This window comes from Larimichthys crocea, chromosome XV (assembly GCF_000972845.2).
Source record: "Larimichthys crocea isolate SSNF chromosome XV, L_crocea_2.0, whole genome shotgun sequence".
Classification (NCBI taxonomy): domain Eukaryota; kingdom Metazoa; phylum Chordata; class Actinopteri; family Sciaenidae; genus Larimichthys; species Larimichthys crocea.
In genome coordinates, this window is record NC_040025.1 from 3,225,750 (window position 1) to 3,249,712 (window position 23,963).

The following is a 23,963-nucleotide window of genomic DNA, read 5'->3' on the forward strand; positions in this document are numbered from 1 at the left end:
ACCGAAAGACACAAGAGAGCTACATGGAGCTTTTGAAGGAGACAGAGCAGCTCCTACACCAGCCTGGGTGGCTTTCAATATGGCAGTTATTGGTGTAAATACTGATGGATGCTTTTGCTTTGAAGTGCACAGCTGAGGGTTTTAAACATTTTTTTTTTTTGTACGCTTTTTTTTTTGTACATTTTGTACGATGTCTTACACAATTCACCAAAGGGAGATGAAAGGGAGAAAGACAGAGAAGGAAACAGATATTTCGGATGGGTGCACAAGGAAGGATGCAACAGCTGCCGTTGCCATGACACCAGAAATTTGGCTTGTGTTCCTGTGTTTAACGGCTTAAAAAAAGAATTGTACTGCAGTGCAATGGTTAACAAGAGAACAGCGATGTCTCTGGACCGCTGTCTGTAAAAATGAAGAATGTTGCTTGATGATGCTTTTCTATTTGTTCCCAGCGTTGTAGTAAACGACTAAGATCCAGACTTTGTATTTAAGCCTTTTCTGTTTCACTTCGTTATAGTCTGCACATGTACACCCTCAGGACAAGACTTTTAAATGGGAAGTCATCTTGTGGGCTGTATTTGAGAAGTCGGTAAAACTCTGTAAAAGCTTGCAAAAGTTAGTATTCGGCATTGGGTCTTTCGCAACACTATTGATGTAGCATTGGATTTTGTTGTTGTGTCAACACTAGCGAGGCCTGTGCAGTGAGCGATAGGAGTCACAAGGCTGTGGACAGAGGGATACGAGGTCAACAGCGGTGGGTTAGCTTGACAAAACAACAGAGTTCTACTTCTATATTGTAAACAAGCCTTCCTGGGACTGTCAGCTGGCTAACCATGACCTCTTTAGTGAGTCAGGAAGGCACTGTATGTACAGTACTTTCATGTAGGACGGACTGATAAAAATCATGACTTATTTTTTCTTGTCTGCTTAATATCTAAAATAAAGTTGCCTTTTTAAAATATTTATTTCAAATTGAATACCTTCTGCACTAACTAGATAGATGTATAGTTATGATGTATGAATATGCTCACAGTATAACTTGGTATCCTAATACACAGGCATGATCTGGCCATAGCTTTGTAACACATTTCATAAATCAGTTCTCCAGTGTCCACACACACCCACACACAGCCACACACCACACACACTTTGAATGAAAACGGATCCGTGAAGAATCCATTATACACAGCTGAGTTCTGTTTTGTCCGGCAACATTACCTCTCTTGTCTCTCCCACTTCAATTCAATTTGCTATGTTGGCACGGATGTCATATTAACCGGTGCCTAAGCATCCAAATACACATGAAAACTGAATAAAGACAGATCAGCGGGACGACCTGGTTTGGTGAGGTTGCCTCTTAACTTGTGACGTCCTGATCAGGTTTGTCTGGCCCTGATACCAATCTGTATCGTTTGGCTGTATCTCTGACACTTGTAACTTAAATGTCAATTAAATACAAGTTATATCTGACACATTGAAATAACATCTAGCTACTTAATCTTACACTACTTGAAGTATTGCAGGTCCTGGTTCAAACCTTTAGTTTATAAGCTTAATTTATTGATATGATATGACTGAAAGATTAGCTCCTGAAACTGTAAAGCTGCAATGGAAACACTCAGTCTGCTCTGATTGTACAATGATGTTCCAGAGTAAACCATCTTTGGCAGAATACAGGCATCGGCCTGCAGACAGACAGTCAAGTTTTATTTCAGGCTGCCATTAAGAAAATAATTACCATCAGCTGATCTGACCAGATTATCTGAAAATGACAGCTAAAAGTAAGTTTTATAGACTGCTATTTGAGCTCCACCTGAATCATATCACATGAATAAATTCTTATTTTCTTTTGAATGTGCAGCCAAATGCTATCAGCCTAGACCGCTGCTCTCATAAACAATGACGGCGCTGTAAAACTAGCAGGCTGAGGAGGACAGAACAGCAAAGTAAGTAGAGAAAAGAAGAACAGAAGGATAAAATTCAAATAGGATGGGAATGGCGCTCTTTTTGATCAACTCGCGACATCTCACACTTGGATAAACTAATCTCCTCCTCTCCTATAGTGTTTTAGGGTTGACTGTTGCCACGACAAAACTGTCAAATAAGATGTTGAAAACAAAAACAGCATTAACAAGACCAGTGACGGTATTAACAATGGACAGAAAATATGTGCCGCTGGCTGCCGTCATGTTGGCAGTCCTGACTCCTCACCCCTCCAGGCAAATTTAAAAATCGGGACCTAAGGTTTCATGAACAGGGAAATTGGCTACAGACGTTTTTTTGTACCAGGCTGTAACATGTTTATTTCTGCTGTGAAGTTGGATATTTTGATACGGGCGCTATGGAGGTTGAAATGTTCTGTAGCCAGCCTCAAGTGGCCATTTAAAGAATTACAGTTTTTCTTTTGCATTAGCTTCATTTCCTAGCCACGGAGGTTGCCGCTTGACAAGGACATACTCTCTTTCTGTACCTCCTAAAGGGCACAAAGACAATGATGACGATGATAAAGATTCTAAATGATTTGCTCTCTTCAAGTAGACATCGGTACATTGACCCAAAGAAAGTGTGTGCATGAGAAAACAGGGCAAAGAATGTTTAAAGTGGTGGGTGAGATTACCAGGCGGAATTACCTGGCAGCCTGACAGTTAAAAAGTCTGCTCCCCTTTTCTTTACCAACTAATCACGCCGACTATAAATTAATAAAGATGGTAATTATCAAGCAGCGTTACAAATGAGGTACAAGTGAGAGAAAACACACAAAGGTGGGGAAAAAAGAGTGACAGAGAGGTAATTAAAAGAGAAATAACATCGGAGTTGTTAATTACAGACCTGGAGCCTTCTCACACTGTTGTTAATCAGCACCACTAATGAAACAGCAGCTTGTTTTGGTGTTTGTGCAGAGAGGTTTGACACGCGGTCTCTCCATCTTTTTCATTATTCACCTGCTGCTGCCTAAACAAGAAATGTTTAAAAAAGTTGTTTTTTTGGTGAGATGAGGACTAATGGTGTTTGTCTCGTTTTTATCCTGTCAACACTCTCTCCTCGCCCACACACTCACCCTGACGCACACACACCGCAACCTGAAATCACTTTGTGAGTTTGTGAATGACGACCCCACCCCCCACCCCCTTCTGTGCTTACATGTGAACCACTTGCGCACAAGTGTACACACAAACTCATTATAGATGGTCAACGTGCGTTAAAGTGATACTCCGGCTGTATTGAAGTGCATGAGCTGCTTTTTCTGGGTATTGATGCTTCGCAGCCAGTAGCTCCTGGCATATGTGTGTTTGTGTTTTCCCAGGAACCGGTGCCGGAGCTTCAGCTAGCCAAGATGTAATGAGAGCTAATGGAGTCTGACTATGTTTGTCTCCATACTTACATACGCCTGTGCTCTCACCTGCCTCCTTTCTCCCTTCTTTCATTACTTCTCTCTCTTCTCTGCGCCGATTCCTCCCATCACTTTGTCCTCGTTTCTTTATCCGAGTTCTGCCTCGATGCATTCAACTCTCTGCAGGCTATATTCTCAAGCCACGTGACGGTTTTCCTCCTGCTGAGCTCAAGTTCATTGCATGTACCCCCTCCTCTCTTTGTCCTCATTTGGTTGTCTTCCCCTCACATGACCTCTCACATGTAGGATTTCTCCGTAGTGTTTGTCTACAGGCCCAGATGTCTTTATTTAAGCATAACAACACTATAAACCCAACCATGTGTTTGTTGCATTGCTCTTTTCCTCGTATTAAATTCAAACAAATTTCCATTCAGCACATTTTCAGATTTTAGCATTACCATGAAAGCCAAGTCAAAAGTTTTAGGACAAATTGAGCTGAAGTCTGAATTTAAGCCCTTAAAGACGTAATGAATTGAGCATGTTAACTTCCTGGAAAACTGTCACTTTGTGGGAAAACAGTGAATTTTTAATTGTAACCTCATCCTGTACTAGTAGATCTGGCCGTTAAAATCAAACCAATAAAGCCGTCACTCATGTTTAAGTCATCCTTTTGTCTTCCCTGTCAAAACAAGCAGCTTAAACAGAACTGACGTATTAAGGAAGTAAAGAAGCCACTTTATTGTGCCTTTTTAAAGTTACATCAAAGGTAGAGACCCAGATATATTTTCAAAAAGAGGGTTTCATCATCGACTATCCAAAATTATTGAATGAATAAATAAAAGACTTTAGGCCAGTAAAACAACTTTATTTCTTGTGTGTGTCGCTACCATATTATACACATTCTGCACACTCGAACCCACTGATCAAACCTGCAACACGCTGTTCCTTTTCATCTTTTTCCTTTGGAAGAATTTCTGTCTTCCGTAAAGTGTCCTCATGTCTTCAGTCATACTTCAGAGAGAGGATCTTTCTGTACAGATTGATATGGATTAGTTTGCTCACAGTCGGCCTGTCGGTGTGTGTTACCCTACTGCTGTTTATTTCATAGGGGACAGCCAGATGGCGTGTGTGTGTGTGTGTGTGTGTGTGTGTGTGTGTGTGTGTGTGTGTGTGTGTGTGTGTGTGTGTGTGTGTGTGTAAAAACAAGCACTGTAGAGAATATTTCATCTTGGCAGTATTTAATGTATCAGTCATTTCTTAGCCTTTGGCAAATGGCCCTCTTTCTGTCATTAGTTCCCTTTCCAATTAACATTCTAATTTCATGGTGTGTGTGTGTGTGTGTGTGTGTGTGTGTGTACCTGTGTCTGCTGAGTCATTCAGCCAATAGCTGTGAGTGTGGCTGTCAATGCCTTTTGCTAAATATGCTAATGGGCCGACACCTGTTTGTATAAGAAGAGGAATACACACCCCTCCCCATCAAGCACACACTCAAACACTCCCACACAACACCCGAGCAGGGGAAACAAACTGATTTGTAAGCTTTGTCGAGGTTGGTGAAATTCATGGATATAGACAAACAGTGTGTGTCAGTCAGTCTTTTCCTGTTTGTGCATTCTACGCGAAAAAACCAAGCGGCAGGCAAAACATGTCCTAATTTCTCTTTTCTCTCTGTTTTTCCCTGACAGTGATGGAGCCCATGACGGTGACGACATCGGTGGTCGGACCGGAGGAGTTCGACCGCAACGCCCCGCGGATCTGTGGCGTGTGCGGCGACAAGGCCACCGGATTCCACTTCAACGCCATGACGTGCGAGGGCTGCAAGGGATTCTTCAGGTGGGTGTTGTGTTCACGTCGTTTTCTTTATTGTGTTTTTTGGAGTTTTTGAGCCTTTCAATGTGGAGAAGGTGTTCTCAGTATCCATCCTATTGGTTGTCATGTACTTTAACTGGGAATCTAAATTCTTTCATGACTGTCAGTAGTTACGTTAGGCTTTTTTACTTTCAGGCAGGACTGACGGGTATTAAACTCGTCCGGTAGAAACACTTCACGTCTTTTCACTTTCACTTTAAAATTTAAAATTAAAATTAAATCAATAATGCATAACTTCTAAAACAAATGAATGATTCAAAGAGCGTGTATACCAGCCTGAAGTCTCTATACACTGTTGATGTCATGGTACAGTACGTAATTTTTCTTTCTGGCTGCATCAACATTTGTGCAGTGTTTTTCGAACGGACTGCATTATTCAGTTGAGTCCATAATCCTCGACTGACTAATGAAATATTATAATTAATTTAGGTCTCAGCAGCTGAAGAGAGAAGATTAGAGACTGTCTCTTCACACAAACGTTGTTTTATATTATGAACTGAATGAGATGGTTCAGGTAGAGTTTAATTAGTAAAAGACTTATATATAAAATATATGTAAATTGGGCAGTGCGTGAATTATATTCATTCCTGTGTCTTGTCTATATAAAATATTCCATCTAACGCAGCACTTTGATTGGCTGCGTATTTTAGTATAGTTATGTTCTGCTTCTCATGGTTATACATATGTTGCACCTGGATTAGTATTTAGAAAGTCCCTTATTATATCCCTTCTGTGTGCAGCAATTGAATATTTGAAGCACCGCAGAGTCTAAAAGAGAAATGGACTAATTAATAATTGATCCTATAGGCGCAGCATGAAGCGCAAGGCCTCCTTCACCTGTCCTTTCAACGGGAGCTGCACCATCACTAAGGACAACCGGCGTCACTGCCAGGCCTGTCGTCTCAAACGCTGCATCGACATCGGCATGATGAAAGAATGTGAGTAGACTTTTCTCTGACATTCCCTTCAGACAGTGTTGCTGTCACAGCTTGACATGGAAATACAAATTCAGTTGCAAATATTTGGAGTTTCAGCAGTTCTGTCTGCGATTTGTCATGATTTGATGTCACGACTTGTCTTCACTGTTATGAATTATCTAGAAACCAGTTTGACTTTAAGAGTTTTGAGACAGATCCAGTACGATCCAGGCCACATCACATGATTTAAGAAAATAATAGAAACAACAATACATCTTTTAATGCACCCAGTAGACAGATATAAATCAATCAATATAAAGACTACAGATTAAATGATTAAACTCTTAATAAACACTTGTTATGGGAGAAGGATATATTAGAGTTTAACAACAAACATTACTGTCCATCAGTACACTGAAACAGAAAACTTCACTGGGAATTGAAAAATTATAAACAACAACATAAAAAACACAAACACAACAGAATTAATAGATCTTAATGACCCCAAACATTCTTTTCTGCATCATATCCTGTCAAAGTTTTCATATCGGTGCAGAATTGTCACATACAGTAGATACAGTTTTTGAAGGTTGATGCTGAGGTGATATTAGATCAGGTTGTAGCTCCTCTGCCTCCTCTTGACATTGTTTTGATGTAATATGCACATTTAGCAGCCGTTACTGCGAGAAATACATTCAGTTTTTTATTATTTTTGTAGTTGATCAGACACTAGCTAGTGCCAAATTTCAACACATTCCCCATTTTATTAACGATAAAGCCAGTCAGATGATGACAGAAAGTAATGAGCGTGTTGTGTTTGGCTCACCTATTAGCTATATTTTGGCACGTCTGCTTCTAATTAGGTCAGTAAAGTTTTAAAAAAACTAAAAGAAAAACACCACATCTTCCACTACAATTCATTATTTAAATCAATGCAATATTCAAAATAAACACATAAAAATCAACCCAAAACAAAACATTGTAACTCTGATTGAAGCACCGTGTTGCAAGCAACATTATTTCACGAGTCATTTTTTTTTTTTTTTACTGTTATTGTTTTATTGAAGATCTTCATCTTGCTACCATCATCATTACAATTATATCTAATGTCCATTAGTTATATTGTCTTTATTTGCTTTCTAACGACTGTGTGAATATGCAAGCTTATTAATTTTTAGATACCAACTGCCAGATTAGTTACAGGTTGGCTGATGCAAGTGTTTAACTGGTTTCCTGCTCGCTGAACATTTAATCTAATATTTAAAAACATTCAGGAAGAACAGCAGCCAATATAATCAATGGTAGGTTGTAAATTGATCTGGTACACAACAAAGAGACAGGCAACAGTGGATATGCATAAGGCAGGCTGTACCATATGGCAAACTCAAGCTTGGGTCAAGTAGTAGAAAATAACAATTAGTGTATTTCACCCTAATTAAAGATAGGATTGCAATCGTCAATGCAGTTTAAATGTTGTTACTAAAAATGTAGCTTAACTGGACTGCATGGTGTTGTGTGTTTGACAGTTCTGCTCCTCACCATGTTGGTTATGCATACAGTAGCAGGATGTAATACAAGTCGAACATGCTGTGAAGGATGAATGAGACATCACCTCACCCCATGTTAATACCAAACGACACCCTGTCATAACCGATTCATATCGACTAACATGGATGGGCGTCTTTTATTCTACATTAACAAGTAGTTATTAGATCATTAGCCCTGCATCAAACTTAAAATATAAAAGAAAACTCTGCTTTTCTTCATAATGGGATTATAAGGCAGTGTTGAATTTTCATTTCAACAAACTGTCCCACCAATGGGAAGTAGGACCAACAGCAGTTCATCAGCACAACCATGAAAAGTAGTAGATGACAAGAGGAGAATAAGAGAAAAGGAAGGAAGTACGGAAGGAAGGAAAGAGAGGGGGGTTCTGGCGAGGGGGGTTAATGTCCCCGTTCAACAATGGCCTTATTTCTTCAAAGATAGACCACAATGGTCTGGCCCACATTTCATTCACAAACACATTGTGTGTGTTTGTGTGAAACAGAGATGATGCAGGGCACGGTTTGACCACAAATAGCCACATGACACTGGATTGTCTGTATTTCATTGAGAAAAGATGAGAGAGTAGCGAGCGGGCTGACACAGAGAGAGAGAGAGAGAGAGAGAGACTTATCAGTATAAAATGGTCTCTTTGTTTCTCACAGCTAGTGTACAGGTTCATGTGCTAGAGGAAGTCCACTGTACTCACTGCTCAGTGTGGCAGCTGTTTTGCTTATCGCATATCATTTCTCCCCCCTTAATAGAGACCCTTAAAAGCAGCAGCATTGTCCCTCCTCTGCACTGCCTCTACAAAACCTGCTCTGCAGTAATAAAGAATATTATTTAACTAATGCCAACTGTAATTTCAGAGGCAGAATCACTCCTGGGTAGTGCTGAAAAGAAAACAGGAATCTTGTAATTAGCGCTTGACCTTAAAAGCGTAATTCACATTATTAGCTCAAATTAATTCCCATCACAGTCACCCGAAGGCAGCAGGTATGTGTTCATCTGCAGTCTGTGACTGGAGCGACATGAATTATCAAAATGTTATTATACACCACAGACCCACTGGCTCCATTGACTTAAATCTTGCTCAACAACAAGAAGATGGCTTCAAAAATAACCACACATATTTCTGTTGTATTGAGCACATGCAACTATAATAATTTACATCCCAGTAGTTTGCTATGCTTTAGTTTATACAGTGTAAATTGTTAGTATTTCACTAAGATATAAGATGAATCAATCAGTTTCAGAAATGACAGGACCGTGGTGAAGTTGGCACTTAATATGGCTTCACCCTGCTGTGAAATTGATTTACTTTCCTCCATGATAAATGTACAAGTTCCCTTCTATCCAGCAATATGTGCACTTGAAAAACAAATTGAGAACCTAAAGCAATGACTGTGCTGTATCTGCACCCATAGCTGCAACACAGACAATCTTTATGAACTGGAAAACGGGCCGTTAATGTGTAGATAATTGGCGCAAGGACTGTATGGCCTCTGCATGTAGTCGGAAAAATACCCCAAAAAATGCCCGTCCACTGTGTCTGCTCATGACATGTTTATTTTCCTATTAAAAATAAATCAATTCAGACTCAGTAAGTCACAGTTGAAGTGGTATCTTTGCCTCATTTTGAGCATGTATCTGTTTTGTCTGTGTGTAATATAGTAAAAATTAAGGTGTGGCACTGAGCACTGATTCATGGGAAGCTGAAAACATTGCAACTAGTTGCATGAGTCTGACCGATAGACTATACACTCGTAGCACGTGGAGTAAATAACAAAGTCATGCAAGGTCATAATTTATCTCCATGTTGTTGTTGTTGTTGTTTGTACGTCTTTGGACCTGTGACCTGTTGCTCATGACCCTTGACCAGGAGGAAAACACATGAGTGTTTTGTGCACAAATGCATGTGTTGTTCTACATGTTGCTTATATGTGCATTTCATTGATCTGTCTCACGGTCAGTCCTGTGGCAGCACTGACAAACGTGACTTGGGAATGGACTTTCTCCTGTATCCTGAAGAAATAACTGTTGTCATTAAAGCACAATATCTCTCTTCATTTTCCCAGTGTAAGATAGTATTTTATATGCATGAGCACATCTTTGAGGATTAATTACAGTCCAGTTAGCCTCTGTTTTTGTTTGAATTCCTGCTAGCCTCTCTTTATAGTGTCTAAGCCTCACTATTCAGATCAGGACTGAGCTCGTAGTAAACACCCCTACGCTGTCCTTGTTTGACAGAGGTTAGGGAGATGCCAGGAAAAGACCTCCCTGCTCGTGTGTGAGTGTATGTGTTTGCTTGCTGTGTTTGCCTGTTTTGCGTCGGTGTGTATTTGTAACAGGATTAGAATCACAGGAGAGTGTCTGAAACGTTTCAGCCTTTTAGATGAATGAATTCCCGCCCTCTGTGCCTTTCAGTAGCAAAGCTTCTCCCGCGGCGCTGCCCTCTGTTTGCCTCCCTAATTCATATTCTTCATCCTCCCTCTGAGTCTTTTGTGTTCTCTCTCTTTGACAAGCTTTACACCTGCATTTCCATAAGTGCCAGATGCTGAATTTATTGCTGGATAGATCAAAAACATGTCAACTCAGGGGTGTCTTTGCAGCCAGAAAACAAATGCTTGGTCTCTCAGACTGTTTGTATGTTGGCTGAGGAAAAAGAATGTTTGTGGTCATATTTTCTAAGAAACCAAACATTTTGCACTGCATGCATTAGCAGCAGCTTAACCCACAAATTAATTTCAAATGAAGGCAAGGTCTTGAAGTGTTACCTGATAAGAAACACAGGTGCACTGGTGGTTTCACCAAAGCCCACATCAACGTAAGACGTGTTTTTAAAATGAATGTGTTTATACTCCACACCTTCCTGCCACCGTGCACAGTTCCATTGTGATATATCGATAAGCCATTCCTGCGTCACACTTGGCGTGTGTGGGTGCCCCGATGCCTCGCTGACCTGGTTTTACCTCTTCAAACATCACATGCTCAGGGCTGCAGTTGGCCACGCCCCAAATCCAGCTTGACATGCATCACACCAAATCTGAGTGTTAGCAGCCTCCTTTGTGTTTAACTGGTCGCTCGGCTGGTTAATGAGTAAACCTACTGTGAACCTCTGGCCTCCACAACAGGGAGACTCTACCATTCCCTCTTTGTCACTCTCTCTGGCAACACCGGTGTTGACCAAATCCTGATTTATTTGGTTATTTATTTATTTTAACAACCCCCCACCTCACTGTTTGCCTTCTTTTCTTTCTCTCTTTATTTCTTTCTTGTTTTCTGCTCCTCTCTGCCATGCAGGGCACCACATCACCACATCCAATCAGTCGCTTTCCAAACAGCAAACTCTCTTTTTGGTAAACTGCTGTGCGTCTGCCAAGCGCTGTGGGGTGGTCAAGATGTTCCTTTGATGGTCTGTTGATTTTTGTGGACTCTTGCCTTAATGATGCCATCCAGGGCCCAAAACTTGGCTGGGGAAAGACTGGTTCAATCATGTCCCGGCCTTAGAATAGCTGCTTTGACGACCTGTGCCAAACTTTGACCAAACTGTGTCTATTCATGATTGGGCTTCGTGCTGCATACTTGGATGTCCTCACCACAAGGAGTGGTTATGGGCAGTCTGCTCCTGGCTTGGGACTGGATGGACATTGGAGCACAGCCAAAGCCTAATTAATGACGGTGGGTCAAAAGAGATGAAAGCCAAGTAAATCCTTTTGGTTAGCTAAGCAGTCAGATTCATTCAGTTGCCTTTTTAAGCCCTTGTAGCCAAACTGTCGTTGTTGTTGTTGTAGTTGTTGTTGTTGTTGTTGTTGTCGTCTGCATCACCACATTATGCGGTTATGTAACTCCGCTTCTGTGGTTGCAATCCAGGGTGCAATCACTGAATATCCACTTCAAATATAGTTGTTTACAGCTTCCAGGAAAACAACCAGTATTTAGTATGAAGTGCATGATCCAAGCACTATTTAATTTAGAGTCATCCATGCCATCTCATTGGTCTCTTAAATTAGCAGTTGCTTACAAAGTATGTATTTATTTGTGTGCGTGTTTATTCCTTTGATCCAAATATGTACTTATCATTGTAAAGGCTAAAATCTGTAGTTGCCTCGTGACCGCATATTTTACTGAAGTTTTAGCAAACTGTTCAGAAATTTCTGCATTAACAGAAGGAACAGTTCAGCCTGTTAGGAGCTAATACGAGGTTACTACTGCTTATTCAGAATAAAGAAAATGTGTAAGGAGCTTTTTATCCTGCGTTTAACCGACATGAACAAGGTCTCTATCTCTTCAAAAACGGCACATGCCTTGCCTATAACCCTAAACAAATAGCATCATTTGATGAAGCTAAATTTAATGTCAGTAAAGTATGAATAGTGAGATAGTTTCTCTGTAGCCGCCTGAGCGTCAGACTTGCCGTCGTATCTGCAGTGCGTTGTGACCTCATGGCTCTGGGCCTGTCTCTCTTTGCCAGTTGCGGTCTGTCTGGCAGTCATGCTGTCTGTCTGTCTGTCTGTCTGCCTGCCTGCCTGTCTGTCTGTCTGTCTGTCTGCACAGTTAAGCGCTTCATGGGTAATCGGTCACTGTGGCAGAGTCAAAAGGATAATATGCGCCGAGGCATTCAGGGGTCAGTGCATTACTCCAGCGGCGACTACAGTGAGCCACAGAGGCAGGCGTCAGACCTGGATGACAAGGCTACTCAATTTAAAATCCCACTGAAGTAGTAAATTTTCTGTGATGTCGTTAAACAATATTTTTAGAGTCTGTGCTGTTTCTTTGTTCTGTGTGTGCTGATTTTATAGTGCCACGACATACTGAAACAGAAAGACAATGTGCTGTTAACTTAATAATATTAGGATCAAGATATGAAATACATTAAGCAAACATTGTGTGTCTATTTTGAGGTGAGTATGTTCTCTGAACAAATAGCTGTCCTTGTGTGTTATTAGCTATGTGTGTTACGTCAGCAATGGCAACTAACACTAATAACTATTTTAAAGTTAAAACGGTGACCGTGACATATTGCTAGAACGTGTTTCAATTAAAGTAATAGCCCAGCTGTGTTTATAAAAAGAAGACTTTTTCAGACCACTTCATTACAGATGTCACATTCACACACTGAACATTTGAGTTGCCTGTTTTTCATTTTTATGAAGTCTCTTCAGGCACAGCAGATTTCCTGTTTCACACCATCAGTGGCCACTCTGCAACACACACACACATCCAGATGTTGGTCATCCAGTCTGCTGCTGCTGGGTCTTTTAAAAGAAGAAACCTTGTACTGCAGAAATTTTTGGGTTTGCTCAAACTAAATCAAAATGGTGTACAGAACACAATGGCGTGTTGAAAGCAGTCTGTTCACAGCAAATGTCTAAGTTTGAAGCAACTAACAGAAGCTGTCTGGTTTCGGGTTGGTTACATCTCAGAGTGCTCTCTACCAGTCATAAAAAGACCACCTCCAGTGACTCGCTCCGCACTCTGAATTAGCCACTAGACCGAGGTGCTGTAGCTAATGTGACTAACTCAGTGTTTCCGCTATGTTCACCCACTCATGGCGGCCTACCACAGCTGAATTTTTTTTCACTTCATAATATTGCCACTTACCACTGGCGTCAGTCATTCTGTCATCCATGCAATATGTTCACAGCAGGGGTGGCAATGTCTTCAATCGTGCCCTGTTGTCTCCTTTGCTGCAATAAGTTAATGTTTAATGTGTAAAGCAATGGTAAGGCAGTGGTTTTCCTGCATGCCTGAAACGCTGACATCTGATTATGGTCAAAGGTGGCCTTCTAAGTTATTGAAAAACAAAAAAAAAAACCTATTCTGTGTCACTGAGTGCATTGGGTTTTAAATCCAATAGAGATAGATGTAAATCTGTCGCGATCTGAATGTTGTAAATATTACAAAGTAAGTACTGCCCGAAGACATGTGGAAGTGGCGTGCAAACCCAGGAACTCCCAAGAGAACCCCTCATCTAGTCAAACCTAAAAGAGTCACTATAAACACTATGTATAATCCATTCTGCACCACTGTGCCTCTCTGCCTGCAGTCTCGCCTCCTGCAGCATGAATAAGGCAGAAGGCACTTAAACCTCCAACACCCGCTACATCAGTCGTGTGAAAAGACAGCAGACATGACAGGCCTTTTCTGCGTGCCAAACCAAGAATATGTATGGTTCATGTAACTCGGGATGGAAATGTTTTGAATTTACAGTACAGCTAACTTTACAGTTAACTTTGTTTTACTGCTGATTCATAGCACTTTGATTCCACAGCCCATCCTAAAACTGAGTTCATTATTGAGTTCAGGACATATTTTGAGATATTTCCTATATAACCCATAACTGAAAACCCACAATATTAAGTGTGCAGGTACCTGGGTTAATCAAAATCCATGCCTTGTTTGCTACTTATAAGTCGAAATGTAACTGGACAAGAGGACAACAAGCATAAACTGAATGTAACATATCACCCTGTCAGACCCAAACGGCTATGATACTAATGGATGTAGTTCTGTGATTCTGTGATAGATACCTGTGCACAACATTGTAATGCACATCACCTAGTGTGACACCGTGTGTGTGGATGTGTTGACTTTCACTAAATTAGACATAGTGAGAGGAGCCCAGATCAATTACAAAACCAAGTGACACTTGGAGTGTTACTGGAGTTATCTCTTGATTGAATCCAGGGTTGTACCTTTTGTCATTTCATCAAATCGGATCTGGCTTAATTACACTATTCATTTCTTTTTTTTCACTTCAGCACCACACTAAACTCACATCAGCATACATGAGTCTCGTGTTTTACCTATCTCACATTGCCTTTCTTCGCCAACTGTGGTGTGAAAACATCAGATATCTACACAGCGTGCGTCTTGCCCATACTTCGATTATAAAATCCCATTGCAACTATGAAGTGTCTCTCCTGCCGGACTGCTGTCAGAGCGCTGAAGAGTGGATGGCATTGGATGGCAGTAGAGGAGGTTGGGCCGCTGACTGGTTCAAAAGTGGTTTTGCTGACAGACACCGTGTCAGAGTAGCCAAGAAACTGGAGTCCTGCTGCTCTGCCACACTGTTGGGCATCACACTCGCTGCCTCTTTGTGGTCATTTTGAAACTGGGTTTGTAAAATTTACAGCCTGCCATGCTGTTGCTCCTGCATTGGCCTTCACCCAATGACAGCACTAAAAATCTTTGCAGAGATTTGACTGACAAAATGCAAGTTGACTCAAGGTCTTCTTGACTGATGGCTCAAGTCATTGATTTTTTGGGACAGTACTAATGAAATCCTTTATTTTGTTTCTTTTTTTAAGGATTCAAACAAGTTAAAATGTCATTCCAAAATACATTTCTACTGCCATAAATACAACCCATTAATATAAGGGAACTTAAATAGTGATGTAGGAGAAGTTTGAGGCATGTGCTCAATGCTAATCTTTACTGATTTGGCTCAGGTTTTGTTTTCCTTCTTTCTTTGGGGAGCTTTGACACCTGTGTGTTAATTTCTATCATCGGTTTATTTTGAGATATTTTAATATAGTCCATCTTCTGTTTGCAGTCATCCTGACAGACGAGGAGGTTCAGAGAAAGAAGGACATGATATTAAAGAGGAAAGAAGAGGAGGCAGCCCGGGAGGCGATGAGGCCACGTCTGAATGAGGAGCAGGCCAGGATCATCTCATCCCTGGTGGAGGCTCACCACAAGACCTACGATGCCTCCTATTCTGACTTCTCCCGCTTCAGGGTTAGTTCAGTACAAAGTTTCTTCCTTTACCCAAACCACACTGACATTGGTGCAGCCAAAATCATTTTGTTCTCCAATATGGGTGGAGCTGGTCATTATGTCATGCGACAGAAGGGAGGCTTCCCTGAGGCACACCATAATACTTCATTTTCCAGTTAAAAGCAAATTGATGCAGAAACATACAGCACAGTGTGCTTGATGTTCTTTCATGTTAGCAGTCTGCCACAAAGTATCCAATGTTTAAGAACTGATGTTCAAACAAAAAGAGATGTAATAATAGGACATGGAGAGCATCTGCTCTGGTTTACCACAACACTGCAGACCTTGGCATTCTCTCTTTTAGTTTATACCCATGACTGTAATTGGCTGAAGTAGACTACAATTATAGCTAAAACACCAGGAAAGGCTGCCACTTCTTCATGTTTGATTTTCAGCAGTTACTTTATACCAAGGCCAGTAAGAATCGAGATTGGCTGGACAGTGTGGATTAACTTTTAGTAACCACACAGTATAACCGGACACCTGTGATGTGGGTGTTTTTGTTTGTTTATGCACCAGTGTTAAAATATAAGCAAAGGCAGCAACAGTGAGGCTTAGCTGAAGATCCTTCAGCTAGTGTTATTTGTGTGTTTGGTATTTGTGTGAATTTGGATGCCCAAACCAACTAACCTCAGAAAGAGACTCAAATAAAGAACCTAAATGACGTTAGCCACAGTGAAGTCATTAGTCCGAGAGACAGCTGCAGGGCAAAATAGAGGATGGGACCAACGCTGCACAGAAAATAAAGAGATGTGGAGAAGTCACAGGAGAGGGTGACACCATTTCTACATAGGGAGGCGTAGCAAGCGTGAATAGCATGTCAGCAGAGAAGCCCCTTCAGTGCTCAGACTGTTTACACAGGATGCGTTCAGGCACAGTATTGAATGTAGGTCACCCGCATTTTGGCAGTCCGACACACAGTCACTTTGTCTTCTCAGTCATCCAGGTCATCTTTCTTTTGAGAAAAGTTAAATCAGGGACAACTTGGCCTGGTTCTAGATCTGTGAAGACGTTTCACCTCTCGTTCACGAGGCATCTTCAGTTCTGACTGACTGGCGGGGAAAGCCAGGTATTTTGCCTTGTGGAATCGTTAACCAGGCCATTGTTTCCACTTGGTTTCTTAGTGCTCCTTGTTGTTCTGATGACTGTCGTCTGAGCTGTTCAGGTCACCTGAGGTCTGGTGTGGACGATGGTCGTTGGAGTCACATGAGGCCAAGTGTGAATTGTTGTTCAGTCTCCTGGGAAGGGATGAAAGCACAGCATTGTAGGTGGGGGATTTAGTGGTGGAGGATGGAAGGAGGAGGTCACTTTAGGTAAACACATAAAACAGAAGAAAATAAACTTGAAGGTCGCATTTATGCTTGTAAAGCTCAAGTGTAGACTAGGGAAGTCTGAAACTGTGGGCCTCTTTTTAAATACGGTGCAACTTTACCACCCCCTCAGTTTACTTGCTTAGTTTTGCTCAAATCTTTGATACCTCATGCAATCATGATTATGTTATTTGATCCCACTGACACCCAACAAATGAGCCAACATAGCCAAATAATGTTGTTTAAAATGACTTCAGACTACACAAAGTACATAAAAAGGCCCACCCTAGGGCATTGATTTGTTCTGACTCTGGGAAAATGTGTAAAATTCTGTCACATCATTTTTTCAGTGAAAATGACCAAGAACCACTACAATCATGACACACACCACAATATCTCTCAAAATAATCACAATATGACTTTTAGTCCTACTGTGTTTGTCATAAAATAGAGACAGAGAGCAAGGATGAGATATCTGCCCTCTGTGACCGAGAGAGAACATGATGTAACGTTATCTCTGCTGAAAAGATAGTTTTAATAATATGCAACATGCAGCAAAATACAGTGCTTTTTTGCTCTTGAGAGTGACAGCAATTAATAAATTTATTGTTCTCTCCCAAAACTGTAGTATTTTTTTTTATTCTGAGCCCGGCCTTGTGAACCCCTTCCTCCTTTTACTAGATGTTGCTTAGCAACGCAAATAATAAAAATTCTGTGACTCAGGACCTTTTATTTTATGATTTTTAAATCAGAAAAGTGAGAACAGAATTGGTTACGTGTAAATGAACAAACCATATATTATATATTAATGTCACTGCTCCAGGAGAGTGCAACCACATGCTCTTTGGTCTAATTAATTTTGTCTTGTCTTCAAATCAGTTAAGATCACACACATCACATGCACATATGAGGCAGTGATGACAGATTTAATAATGAATGGTGTGGTGGGGTGCATATGTGGAGAAACACGTAATAAAAAGACTCAAAGTAATGGGATTCAGCACCTCTCTTGTGATAGCTGTAAATGTCTGTAACCGCAGCCATATTTACTGCAGACCAACACGTCAGCTACCATCTCCTGTGTGTGTTTCCAATTTACTTAACACCAGTAACACAACTCACAAGAGGCGTTTATCCGCCTGACGACGTCGTCGCATTTTCTTCCTCCATGTCATGAACTTGATACTTTTTAGCCGACGTTCTCTCTGCGGACCACAACAATTGGGTTGTCCAGAGTAAATGAGATCGAGGATACAGATTGGATGGAAACGTCTGAGAAAGTTTCACAACACTCCTTCATGTGCCTGTTTTTTAGCACACACTGTTCAGACAGCCACAACCACACTCCAGTTGATGTCGTAGATACCCAACAACTCAGTTTTCCAGATACTGATCTGTGGGTGTCACTTTGAACTGAGTCTGAACCTTTGCAAGATGAAGTCATGCTAAAAATAAAAGTAGGACTACAGTTTGCTTCGGAAACAGTTAGCAGTTTTTAAAATATCAGTTTAATTTCTTGTTGAATCAAAAATTGATTTCACAAAGCAGGACCCCACTGAGTTAGCTAGACAACCCAGAACCCCCTTAAAGTGCAGAACATGTGCTGAAGTAAAAAGAGCATATCCAGGTAATCTGGTGACACTGCTTTGTGAAACGGGCTCCTGCTGTGTGCTGATTATTTCTCCTTGTACAGGATTTGATTCCTAAGCTCCGATGGCCTACCGTGAGTAGGAGTCCAGCAGTGCACTGAGCTGTGCAAGTATTACAGTGAGGATATTAATGTTTGCGTTTCTCTGTGTCTGTTGCAGCCTCCGGTGCGTGAAGGTCCAGTAACACGCAGTGCCAGCAGAGCCGCCTCCCTCCAGTCTCTGTCTGATGCTTCCTCTGACTCATTCAACCACTCACCTGGTGAGATGTACAAAGAGACCTTCGCCCCATGTCCTTAGTTGTATTCATGCCTCAGTGTTCACTTTAAAGAGGACACAGTCATGAAAAGATGTATTGATTTTTTTAATAACACAAACACGAGCAGTAGCTCTGGAGCTGCCTCGGCCTTCATCCTGCGTGCCAGTGACAAGGATGCTTACGTGTTCATCTCATGGCCTCAAATTCATGGGTCATATTGTATTGATTGCTAAGACCTCTGTTCACCTGAAGAGTCAGATATCAGACTCAGTGTGTTAGTTTGCACCAAAATGTCAGGATGGAGACAGATTAGTGTCATTTTAAAGCTAGATGTTTCTGTTCATAATCATGTTGTTTAATATGGATCATCAGGTTTTAAAAAGTCTGAGAGGTCTGTGGTTGCTGAAGAAAAGCTTTGAGACAAAAAAAAATTCCACATTGTTTCATCATGTTGTGTAAATTTGTGTAACAGCCTACCAATATGGATCCATAACAATTCCATGATCAGCGATCCAATATCAATACAAAGTGAAAACACTGAACCGTCATAATTTTTAATATACCCTTTTATTTTTTACGTTCTCATCCTAACCCTTTCCATCCAAGCGCACCTCCATCCTAAACTTTTAAACAGTTCTAGCACCAGGTGAGCAGACAAGATTAAGACAATGAAGATATTTACTCTCCTCTTGGGAATAAATCAGCAGCAAGGAAATATTTTAGATTTAGGAGAAAGCACATATTATCAGACAAAGCACATTCCATATGAAAACGTTGTCATTATAAGATAAAATACTCAAACCTGGCCAAGCACAGGCAAAAGAAACATGGCATTGACCCATGTCATAGCATTAATCTGCCAGATATCGCTCTTTTAGAGTTATGGTGAAGATGCTGGTGAGCAGGTGTGCTGTATCACAGCTTCCAATTCATATTTTATTAGCAAAGACATATAGATTTATGTCCACCGGCTGTCTTACCTTGTCTAACCTCTCACCGGCTCTCTGTGCATTCAAAATGCTTCCTTTAATCACACCCTTGTACTTATCTTGTCTCTTAACCCCATCCTTAAACAGAGTCTGTGGACACCAAAATGAACTTCAGCAGCCTGTTAATGATGTACCAGGATGGCGCGAGCAGTCCAGACTCGAGTGAGGAGGACTCGAAGCTTTCCATGCTGCCCCATCTGGCTGACCTGGTCTCCTACAGCATCCAGAAGGTCATAGGCTTTGCCAAGATGATCCCAGGCTTCAGGTACAAACTACATGCACTTCAGTGACTGAGTTTAATTTTACATTGTTGACCTATCGGTACTGTGTAGCAGCATGCATTGCTGTCTGCCACAGTGTCAGTGTATGTGTTCTGATTTAACTTAAAGCTGAAGTGATTAGTTGTAAAGACAGAAAAAATAACAACAGCAAAAAATTCTGAGCAAAAATTCTGAACATTTGCTTGTTCCAGCTTCTAAAACATGAGGATTTGCTGCTTTTTGACCAGTGTAAAGGATTTAGTGGCTACAAAAACTACAGTGACCACAAAACCAAAAAGCCCTATGTAGGCCTGAGTAGAAACAGTGCTTAGTTTGTCAGTTCTGGGCAAATGTGGATATAAAATGCTCATACAAAGGTTACAAAAACAAAATGATCCTTATTTTCAGGTGATTATACACTAATGAAAGCAGTTTTGCAAATTATATTTACTTTCTGCCCAAATCTGGTACTCTGGATCTTTAAATGATGTTGCATAATAATATATGTCACATTCTCATTTTGGACAAAAAAATGTAATCGATTAATCATGGATATAATCAACACATAAATTAATTTAATAACAATAATAATAATAATTAAATAAATAGTTTACATGCTGTGTTTTGTCCAACTGAAATTTCAGATTGCTGACTTGCTGACAAGAGGATCTCTGATTCGATATGTGACACGTGTTATAATCCTCCGGTGCCATAATTCATATTCTCTCCATGTTGGGAACTAAATGTTTACCTCCACAGATATCTGCTCTTTTACTGAGTTGTGGTAATGATTTGTTGACTGCGCCATTCAACTAGTACCACGTAAAGACACAAAGGCTAGCAGCCTAAACGAGCTCTCCACCCACATGCGGAGCACAGTAATTTGCTGCCTACATGTATGCAGGACATTATTGGGTAAGGTCAGATGCTATTATCACTCCCAAACAAACAAGCTCTTCCAAGAATACACCAGAACAGGCTGCTGCCTTATAAATACACGCTGAGCTGAGAGTTAAGTTTCTAAATGTATGCACGTACAGAGCACGCATTGAAAGAACACGTATCTGAAATATGGGTATACATAATGCATACGTGTTTGCGAAACAGAAATGGAAAACAGGAACAGCTGTTGACGTACAGATTGCTCATCAGTTCTGTATGTTTATTCCTACAGTTGGCCTTGTTGCTGTGTGTCATGGGTTTAAGCTGCTTTTTACAGGGATTATCTGTGGAATATACAAAAAAAATATCTTTTCTCTACAACATACTGCAAACATATGATAAGATGGAGCTCTGTGCATGGATAAAATGTTCAGAAATGTTCTTTATTATGCTCTGATTCAGCCTCTGACCCTCAGAGTATCCCTGGACCCTAATGTAGATGGTATTATCAGTTTTTGATAAATACATACACATATATACATAGACGCCTCATTGAGCAGGTTGGCCAGCTACTAATGTGTGTAACACTGTTACTGTGATGATAAATATTGAAATATTTTTATTTAACATTTAATCTGCGTCTATAATAACCAGATCCTGAAATGTAGATGTGACGAAATGTAAGAAGTACTTTATTAATCACCGTAGGGAAATTGTTTAATATATATATTAAATGTTATTAATATATAACATATATTAATAACATATATTATATGTTTAATATATGTGTTTGTGTGTGTGTGTGTGTACACTGTGTAGATATAGCAGTATAAACAGTGTGAAAATATCAAAAATACACACCGAGGGGGGTGCACATTGATGAACATATATACACGGGGGGCATTGATGAACATACATATCTACACAGCTATACAATTGCAGTCTGTGTGTGTTTCCAAGTTAAAAACCTTGGGAAAGAATACTCTTGCACAGCTTTTTCCGTTTGTTGCCACTCTGCAACTTAATGGCTCCAAAATGGCGTCGACGTATGATTCAGCGCTCAATGCGGCGTTTACGTATACGTATGTCTATGGATAAATACACATATTACGGTTTCTTCCTGCAGTGATTCAAAAAGGATAAAAAGACCGGACACTGTGATGACAAATATCAGAGAAAGTGGATAACAGCTTGAAAGGAAAAAGGGCAAATTGTGAAGCGATGAGTTCATTTTTAATGCATTAAAACTTCTCTTCCTAGATTTACACTTGCCTCTGTTATTGTGAACATGCTGTAAATGCAGTAAATATCAAATGTGATACAGGGGGATTGAGTGCATGAGTATGGTGTTATTCTCTCTCACTCACACACACACACACACACACACACACACACACACACACACACCACAAGTGTAGGTGGTTAAGTAGAACTTTGTGCCAGATAAATACTCATTATCTGTTCAATTAGTCTTGTTGTAGGCTGGAACTGAGAGTGAAAAATGTTGTGAGGACATTTTGTGTGGTTTGTTTTACTGGTGCGTACAGTCAGTGTTTGTTTGCCACACACTGGATTTAATAGCACAGACGTTTGCTGTTGCTCCCTAATAGGAAACACAGTCTCTGTTTGTGATGGCTTTGAAACTAAGCAGTTGCTTCTTTCAGTCATTGGTTTTCTGGCAGTTTGATTGATGTTAAACTTGCCACCAGAGTTGTTATGTCTTTCCTATATAGACATTATTTTTCTATTAACTTGGTTGTCTATTGTAACTTGTTGATTGTCCAGGTTGCTAGTTGCTAATTTGCTGATGATGGTTATTGATATTTGTAGAGTAGACATAATCTGTTAACTAGCTAATATTCAGCTTGTAACATAAATACAAGATATGAAGAAATGTTTTGATGAAGATCCCGTTATTTATTGTTATTTTGGTCAAGCTGTGATTGAGTGAAACATACTTGTTGGTGCTCCCTGGTGGAGAAACAGTGAAATGGTTACAGAGCTGCACAAGTACCTCAGATACATCTTTAGTATTTATATACTTCAGTATCCTTGGCTGATTTATCAGCCTAACTCAACAATGTGCAATAACTAAAATAAAGTCAAGAAACCTTGCATGACTCTGCAGGTTAAGTCAGATCTGTGAGCATGCCATAAATTCCTCATATTCATATTAATACAGTTCCAGTGCAGTAACACACTGTGTGCGTGTGTGTGTTTCAGAGAGCTGACGGCAGAAGACCAGATCGCTCTGTTAAAGTCGAGTGCCATCGAGATCATCATGCTGCGTTCAAACCAGTCGTTCAGTCTGGAGGACATGTCCTGGAGCTGCGGTGGACCCGACTTCAAATACTGCATCAATGATGTCACGAAGGGTCGGTTACATCTCTGTGATCGTAATGAAACAAGCAAACTGCAGAATCAGTACATGAATACATACAGCAGCACGTTTGGATACACATCACTCCACACACACACATTCACAAGGCCATGTCGGAGATGTTGCTAATTGATCACACATCATCTTCACACACTCCTTTTCTTTGCGTGTACCAAAACCAAGTTTCCATGAAGGCCACAACATCAAGCAGCACATTGATAAAACACGCCCGTGGACACAAGTACACACTCTCAAGGAGAGAAAAGCATTCAGTATTGGAGCTGATGACACAGCTGTGATTTTTTTTTTTTACAAGGATCACCCACACACTGCTTTTCTACGCACACTTGCACATTACTATGAGGTTTTGACTTCAGGTATTTTCATGGAAGCAATAAAGAGGCCACAAACACACACGCTCAGTGCTTATTCATCCACACATGCAGGGCAGGAAGTGAGTCTCTCTGTCCGCAATGTATAAATACACACATACCGAGTAATGAATCTTTCTGCATTAAGTGTGTTTGCGCTCATGAATTAATAGGAAAGCACTATATGTTTCCCCGTCTGACGGCGTGTTTGTGTCATCCTCCTCAGCGGGTCACACTCTGGAGCTGCTGGAGCCGCTGGTGAAGTTCCAGGTTGGTCTGAAGAAACTCAACCTGCACGAGGAGGAACACGTGCTGCTCATGGCCATCTGCCTGCTCTCCCCAGGTACTGCCTGTGTTTGTGTGTTCGTTTGCGTGTTGATGGTGTAGGTGTATTTCCAGCTGATGCTTTTTTTTTCATTTTT

The 23,963-nt window shown here is 40.7% G+C and overlaps 1 protein-coding gene across 4 annotated transcripts in view; it reads left to right on the forward strand.

The window, feature by feature from the left end:
* The window catches only part of LOC104929893 (vitamin D3 receptor A), a 72,795-nt gene that overhangs the window by 43,013 nt on the left and 5,819 nt on the right, over window positions 1-23,963 (forward strand). For all 4 annotated transcript variants that reach the window (XM_027288607.1, XM_027288609.1, XM_027288608.1 and 1 more), the window contains 7 exons: window positions 5,017-5,164; window positions 6,008-6,138; window positions 15,221-15,405; window positions 18,563-18,662; window positions 19,736-19,913; window positions 23,014-23,165; window positions 23,768-23,884. In XM_027288607.1, coding sequence (XP_027144408.1) covers window positions 5,019-5,164; window positions 6,008-6,138; window positions 15,221-15,405; window positions 18,563-18,662; window positions 19,736-19,913; window positions 23,014-23,165; window positions 23,768-23,884 — 1,009 coding nt within the window. In that variant the 5' untranslated portion in view covers window positions 5,017-5,018. The remainder of the gene's footprint in view (window positions 1-5,016; window positions 5,165-6,007; window positions 6,139-15,220; window positions 15,406-18,562; window positions 18,663-19,735; window positions 19,914-23,013; window positions 23,166-23,767; window positions 23,885-23,963) is intronic.